At 44.3% G+C, this 7423-nt stretch overlaps 1 protein-coding gene across 1 annotated transcript in view; it reads left to right on the top strand.

Moving 5' to 3' along the window:
* Positions 1-2278: 2278 nt before the first annotated feature.
* Positions 2279-7423, top strand: part of PPM1H (protein phosphatase, Mg2+/Mn2+ dependent 1H) — a 97195-nt gene continuing 92050 nt past the window's right edge. Inside the window, exon 1 of the mRNA XM_075274531.1 lies at positions 2279-2725. Within this exon, the coding sequence (XP_075130632.1) occupies positions 2493-2725 (233 nt within the window). The 5' untranslated portion in view covers positions 2279-2492. The remainder of the gene's footprint in view (positions 2726-7423) is intronic.

The following is a 7423-nucleotide window of genomic DNA, read 5'->3' as shown; positions in this document are numbered from 1 at the left end:
TATGTCCAGTAGTCATAGAGTGGCTCCCTAGAATCAATTTCACTGGTGGGACATTCCAATCAGTGTATACTGCTTCTTTATTGGCCCTTTATATCACTTATGTTTACAAAACTGTATAACTTTTAGCTGTCTATAAATTTCAACATCATTATGTTCATGGGAAAAACTCTTTGAGGCCATGGCCCCATGTGGCAAAATCTGCTGTGTTTTGCAGTCCCTGCAAAGTGGATGGGATTCTAGCTAATCCCATCCACATATCACAAACCAGGGTATTTTTAGAACTCGCAGCAGGTCACTTACTGTATACCTACAGAAACATTGGTGGTTTCCCTATAGATATAATGGAAGCAGAAAGTTAGCAGAGGAAAACTTGTTCCAGCAGAATTCCTCGCTGCACTCGACTGCTGAGGCTAATCAACGTCCTTAGGAAAGGACCCAAGATGTCACAGATGGCCAGTGGCATAACTAGGAATGGCAGGGCCTTGTGGCGAACTTTTGACATGGGGGCCTCCTGACTGACTCCCTCCTCCCCCCGCATTCCTGTGCGCACTATTATGCCCCATAGTGGCCCCTGCACACAGTATAATGCCCCATAGTGGCCCCTACACACACTATTATGGCCCACTGTGGACACCCATGAACAATTATTATACTTTGGGTTCTTTTCAGACTCCAGAGTATAATAAGCGGAGACCGAGGGGGGATATCAACATAAAAAACCACTGTTACTTACCTATCCCTGACTCTGCTGCACTCCTCGGTGGTGTCGGCCATCTTCAATGACATCTGGGACATAACATGACCCAGGACGCAGGTCGGGGACGTTACACAAGTACGCCTGAAGCCTGCCCGGAGAGGTAAGTAACGGTGTTTTTTTATGTTCCCTGGGCCTCCTAATAGTGTTTGTGGGGCCCGCGGCGTCACTTACTGATCTCGGTGCCTGCCAGGATTGGTAAGTAAATAGGACCCGTTACCATCTGGTGTTACTCCAGCCATAACAGCCTGTTAAAAAAAAAAAACACAGCGGTAGCGGCTGTCACTGGGTCCCTAATGTCTCGGGCCCTGTGGCAGCTGCTACCCCAGTAGTTACGCTCCTGCAGATGGCATATGTGAGTGACATTCCAGGTCCTTTCCTGAGGCCACTGATTGGCCTCAGTGTTCATGTGCGGTGAGGACTTACGCCAGAACAAGCACTGGGGTGCCGCAGGACTGGACAGGCGTAGTACACAGGAGCGTTGAGGACAGGTATGTTTTCCTTTTTTTTTTTGCCTTCCCTGACTTCCAGGAAACAGCTGTGAGAAATAAAACCTGCAAATGTACTTGCATTTTCGCTTTTCCACCATGCTTTGCACTTTTGCCTCCCTTCACATAAGTCTATGGGAAAAATGCAGCGTGAGGCCACACATCGGCTTAGGCACGGTTTACATCTGTGCATAGAATCCCCTGAATGGAAACCTAATCCTCATAAAAAAAAAGCGGTTATCTTAGGATACCCTGCAGACCCCATAGTCTATAATGGGGGTCTATGTGGTTTCCGCACAAAAAATGCAGAGACAAAAGTGCTGCTTGCTGAACATTTCTCTCCATTTTTCAAGTGGAGAGAGGAAAATGACCAGAACGCAGATGTGAACTGGGCCTTAGACTTCTGTTTTTTCAAGAATTTTGCTGCATTTTTTTCACGATGTTTTAGCTGTGATGTTGGCTGTAAGCTACAAGCAGGAAACCTTATAAAATCAGAAAATAAGCTACACTCACCTCTTATATGTCCCGCAGCTCCATTGCTGCCATTCTGCCCCACACTTTGTGGTTCCTGCCATCCGCAACTGGCAACATCCCATTTTTCAACCATGTACATATGAGACTAGTAAAGCCAGGAATTGGCTGTAGTCATCATGAATGGCCAATGGGGTGTCATCACTTCTAGATGGCAGGGACCAGATAGGGCATGGACCTGAGCTGTGGGCACAATATTTTGGATGGCTCCCAGGTTTGGTGAGGATATAACACCAAGGCTTTGTTTTATAATTAAGGTTTTATTTTCAGAAATGTAACAACTGTCCCCAGATTTGTGACATAAAATGCTTCAATTGACAAAATAGAAAATAAACCAGACACAGCCTCCCAGCATGACGCCATGCCGATGCCATGCACAGAACACACAGGCGCTGAGGTGCCGTTTCTGTGTGCCACCTGGAAGCTGAGCTGACATCACACACACGTAAGCCCAGTCCTCCGGCACCGGGGCCGCTCGTAGATCACGTGACAGGGAGCAGGTCATATGACCAGAGCTTTAGCCGTAACATCGCGGAGTGCTGGGAACCTGCAGAGCTGGAGCTCCTGAGTCTCCGGTTATTTCCTCATCGCATAGTAGCGGGCAGGCCGATCCATGCAGCTCCCTGCACACTGCGAGGGGGAAGGGAGAGCTGCCCAACTGAGCCCAGTGCCTGCCACTCATTTCTTCATGCTGCCTCCACCAGTGTGCCGCCTGTAATATGCTCACTCGGATGAAATCTGCCGTGGCCAATTTCATGGGAGGAATCATGGCTGGCAGCTCCGGCTCTGATCATGCCAATGGCTCTGAGTTACCTATGAGGTTTCCATATGTCAGACCGGAGTTCCTGGGGCTGTCGCAGGACGAGATCGAGTGTTCGGCCGACCATATCGCCAGACCGATCCTGATCCTGAAGGAGACCAAGAGGTTACCGTGGAGCACCGGCTACGCAGAGTGAGTGCCCGCTTGTTATTACTGTTATTACGTCAGCGGTCAAGGTCATAGTAGCAGAGCAGGGACGGGTCATAGAGCTGCCACGATGACGTCACTAGTTGACTTGTGAGGGTGAAGCGCCAGTAACCTGTCAGCTATGACGTGCTCCAGGCCTAGAAGGCGATGAGCCTGTGTCATGGAGTGCATCATGTCTCCCTCCATATTATATTGTGTGGCTGCAGGATGACACTTACTGCATTCAGGAAACTACCTCAGTAGCTCCTTATTCACACCTCCGTTTCTCATTTAGGAAACTAGCACAGTAGGTCAGTATTCACACCTCAGTTTCTCATGGTGTGTTGTCTATAGTCTACATTTTAGTCAGGTAAATGCAAGTCTGTGGTTCTGTGACAATCTTGGGCCGAGCACAGACGCCATCTGAATGCAGTCCAAAGTCTAAGAATTTAGCTTAATTTTTCGCTAACATTAAAACATATAAAAGTAGCAAGTCCGTGGAAACCATTGAGTACACACGTCCGTGACATGTGAATAAGGCCTTACTTTATGACCGTTTGTTTGCCGTGACCCATGTTTAACTTGGCTGGTGGTGGAGATCCACGTTCAAGAGAAAAGAAAAAAAGTAAATTTGGAGAAACTCTGAAATGCCTTACATTTGTAGATAGCTTACTGTAATAATACTGGTGGGGTTGTATTATACCATCGACTTATGCCTGATATTGTTTATGTTCATTTTTGATCATTCGTTTACTGTTATTTTTATATACTATGTGACTGGAGGTTATCTGTTTACATAAATTATAATGCTTCATGTAAAAAAAAATATCTTTTTTTTTGTCCATTTATTTTCATAAGTTTTTTGTTACATACAATAGTCTAACGTATTTTTGTGTTTGGGGCGGGGCCATCTGCTTCTGGCTTCGCTCCTTGTGTGGATTTTGTTATCAGGGGGTCTTCAATAACAAAATTGGTCCCAGAACCAGAAAACTCCTTAGGCTGATGCCCACATTGTGGAGATGCAGATTTTTTTGTTGCAGATTTTGCAGCGGTTTTTTGAGCCAAAGCCAAGAGTGCATTGAGCAGAAGGTAGAAGTATAAATACTTCCTATATACTGTATATTTCCCATTCCTTTCCTAGCCATTCAGGCCTTGGGTCAAAAAAAAAGTTGCGTTTCAGCAACGTGCAGCCTCAGCCTTAAAGCACAGGAGGTAAAGTCAGTCCTGGTTGTTACTAATTGTGGCACCACCACAGTTTTCATCGTGGTTAGGTTACAGTTGCCAGCCATAGTTGTATAGAGGAAAAGAAACATGACATCATCTCCAGACAGATGTGATGGTTGGCTGACAACTTGTAGTAGTACGGTATACTTACTTTTGAGGAGATCAGAAATCAACTCCCACCTTCCTATAGTAGCTTACAATATGAAATAAGTAATCTGGGTCCCGCACCTGTATTGAAAATGATGGGGGGGGGGGGGGGTCTAGTGATCCTTGTGTTGCAACCATATTGATTTCAGAGGTGGCTGAATGTGGCTCTTATCAGTCACGCATACAAGATTTCCCAAAATAGCCAGGGCTGCCGTAAATATCTAACATAAGAATAGCTCTTTACGTTTTTCCTAAGACTAGTCACCACTCCTAATGGGTGTTATAGTAAATACTTGTATTCTTTACGAAATTTCAATTTTGGAACACTCTTAACATTGTGCTCTTCTGTTATTCCTCCTGGAAATCTATGAATAAACTGACAACTGGGTGTTAACCTTTCCCTGGTCAGACAGGTGTGTCCATAGGCATTCTACAATGTCAGCACTGATTGGACAGTATCAGCTTGGGGAACACAGCTGATAACGCCCAGTTGTCAATTTATTCATAAACTTGTAGGAAGAGTAATATAAGCAAGAACAAATGAAGTGTTATGCTACTAAATTATGATTTCATGAAATAAAATTACTGGTAAGTATGTTTGGAGAGATGATTGGTCCAGTGTAATAACCATCAGGTCTTTACAAGGGGTGTTCAATAAGTTATTTACCTCAGTGTGTTCTGTTATGAAGCTGAGCTTATCTGTGTAGGCTGAGACATGTCTAGATATGATACACACAGTAGCAGTTCAGTCTGATGAAAGCACTGGAAGTGACAGGATGGCAAGTGCAGTACAGAGCTGGGCTACAAAGAAATTGAGGGATTTGGAGCGTTATTCTCTGATTATGTTCCTTATAAAAGGAAAAAAAGAAGCCTAAAGAAATCCATGAGAGGATGATGGCTGTATATGGAGTTGATGCATCTTCCTAGTACTGAGTAATGTTTTGGACCCTACTGTTTAAATGGAGAAGGGAATCCACTGAAGATGACCCTCACTCAGCATAGCGTGTCGAAGCATCTTCAGAGGAAATGTGCCATAAAGTGGAGGCCATGTGTTTGGAAGATTATCGGGTCAAAGTCAGTGTTATAGGTTATGAATGAGGCATTTTAGTTGTCACAGTCTTCAGTATCATTCACGATGAATCGATGATGCCAAAGGTCAGTTCCCATCGAGTTCTACAAATGTTGATGTCTGAGCAAATAATTTGACACCAGCAATTTTAGATCTATTTAGAGAAAATCCAGGAGACTTCTATTCTCCAGTTGCTTTACAGGTGATCAAACATAGGTCCACTACGAAGATCCCGAGCAAGAGCCCATCCAATGGAAGCAGAAGGGATCACCAGCTCCAAAGAAATCTTGTGTGCAGCAGTCAGCTGGAAAGGTCACGGCAACAGTTTTTTGGGATACAGATGGTGTGTTATTACTATAATTCATGCCACACAAGACAACAATTACTGGAAACGCCTATGCTTTACCAATACAGGCATCACCTGAAGCAATCCAAGAGAAATCCATGGGAAGTTGTTGATAGGTTTGTTGCTGCTTCACAACAAGGTGCCAGCTCACAAGTCTCGCAAATTCCTACAAATTTATGAATAAATTGACAGCTGGCCATGATCAGCTGAGGATATGTTCCCCAAACTAATACTGTCCAATCAGTACTGATTGTGGCTTCACAGTACATAACCATCCACCCTACAGTGCATACCTAACTCATAGTTTCTCTTTCATAACCTGAAATTTTTTTTCCTTGTAGCTAAATGCCCATTGAATGAAGGCAGAAAAATGCCGTATGGCAGGCTCACAGTTTGTCTCAGAACTTGCTTAATTCCATGGCAGATTCCACAATTTTTCAACTTCTACAATTTTTCCATGTGATGCCTCCAGATACCAGCATATCAACCCCTCCCTGCATATAGATATGTTATGGTCACCTGACTCAAACAGTATTTTTTTCCCTTGTGAGTTGGTAACTCTGTTGCCCGGATATCACCAGGTCTTTGTTGATATTCAAATAAGGTCTTTGGAGCAACAAGGGCGTTGTCATTTAACTGTTTGGAGCAATGACGGCATGACCATTGCTCCAAAGACTTAAATTGCTTGTTGATAAAAACAATATTTCTGGTAATGGAGACCTGCGGAGTTAGCATAATATGTTGGGTTCTGGTGACAGACTGCCTTTGAAGACTATGGCTGGATTTTGTATGCACCATGACTCTTCTTCAAGTCCTTACAATATTTTTGATCTTCAGAGAGACTCAGCTTTTCACTTTGCAAGAAAGTGAAGCGTGTGGTGGGGTGTGGGAAGACAGGTATGTTCCAGCCAGGCAGCTAAAGGGTGTTTGGTAAAGACCCACACCAGGGAGGTCAGCTGTGTAATTAAGGGCTAGTTCACACGGGGACATGGACGCTGATTTTGACAGCTGATTTCGCGGCCAAATCAGCCTCCATAAAATGGAGCCCTATGTGAATTGCTAGCTTTTTTTATTGCTAGCTTTTTTTGCTAGCAGAAAAAGAAGCGACATGACCTTTCTTCAGGCGTTTTCCGCCTGAAAAAATGAATTGGAGTCTATTGGGCGCTGAAAAAACAGCTAGCGGTTTTTGGTCGCTTTTTTTTTGCAGCTGTTTTGGCAAAAACAGCGACTGAAACAGCTAGCTGTTTTTTATCACACTTTTGGAAGTGACATCCCAGAGGTGTGGCCATGGGTGTTGGCTGCTTCCTGCAGCCATTTTGTGACAGTACTCATCACAGCACATCTGGATACAGCAGCATTCATTGGGCTCCCTTCTCTCCAGGAAATTTTATTTTTTGATATCAAAGATAGCAGCTTGCTATGAAGTAGCAGTGAGCTCTGCTCAGTTGGAGATGTGTGCTAAAATGGCGCCTACAGACAAAAAGGGGTTGGTTTTGGCCATGCCCAGTGGGCTGGCTAGTTAAAAAATGGGCTGGGGAAAAAAAAAGCTTCAAAAAAACAGCGACCGAAAAAGCGTCAAAAACAGCGTCCAATGCAAAAAACAGCGTCCAAAAAAAGCGAGGCTTAAAAATCAGTGACAAAATCAGCTAGCTTTTTTCATGTGTGAACTTAGCCTGATATTCGGTTGTGTGTAGTGCTAAGGGCTGTGGCACCACACTGACAAAGCTGAGAGTTCCTGTGTGAACTGAACCTTCAAACCAGGTACTGTGCCACACGTGGTTGTTATCAGAGCGAGAATCTGGTAGCCCGGCTCCTGTATATTCGGGATACAGTTTCTTTTGTTATAGTTAGTTCTCAGCCGAGAAGGCTTTTGTTTTGTTTGTTTGTGCCCCCTGTAAAGGCAATTTATGCACAAGAA

The sequence above is a fragment of the Leptodactylus fuscus genome, chromosome 5 (genome assembly GCF_031893055.1).
Source record: "Leptodactylus fuscus isolate aLepFus1 chromosome 5, aLepFus1.hap2, whole genome shotgun sequence".
Taxonomy (NCBI): Eukaryota; Metazoa; Chordata; class Amphibia; order Anura; family Leptodactylidae; genus Leptodactylus; species Leptodactylus fuscus.
The sequence above is the reverse complement of the archived record's forward strand: the minus strand, read 5'-3'. Positions and strand labels throughout refer to the sequence as shown.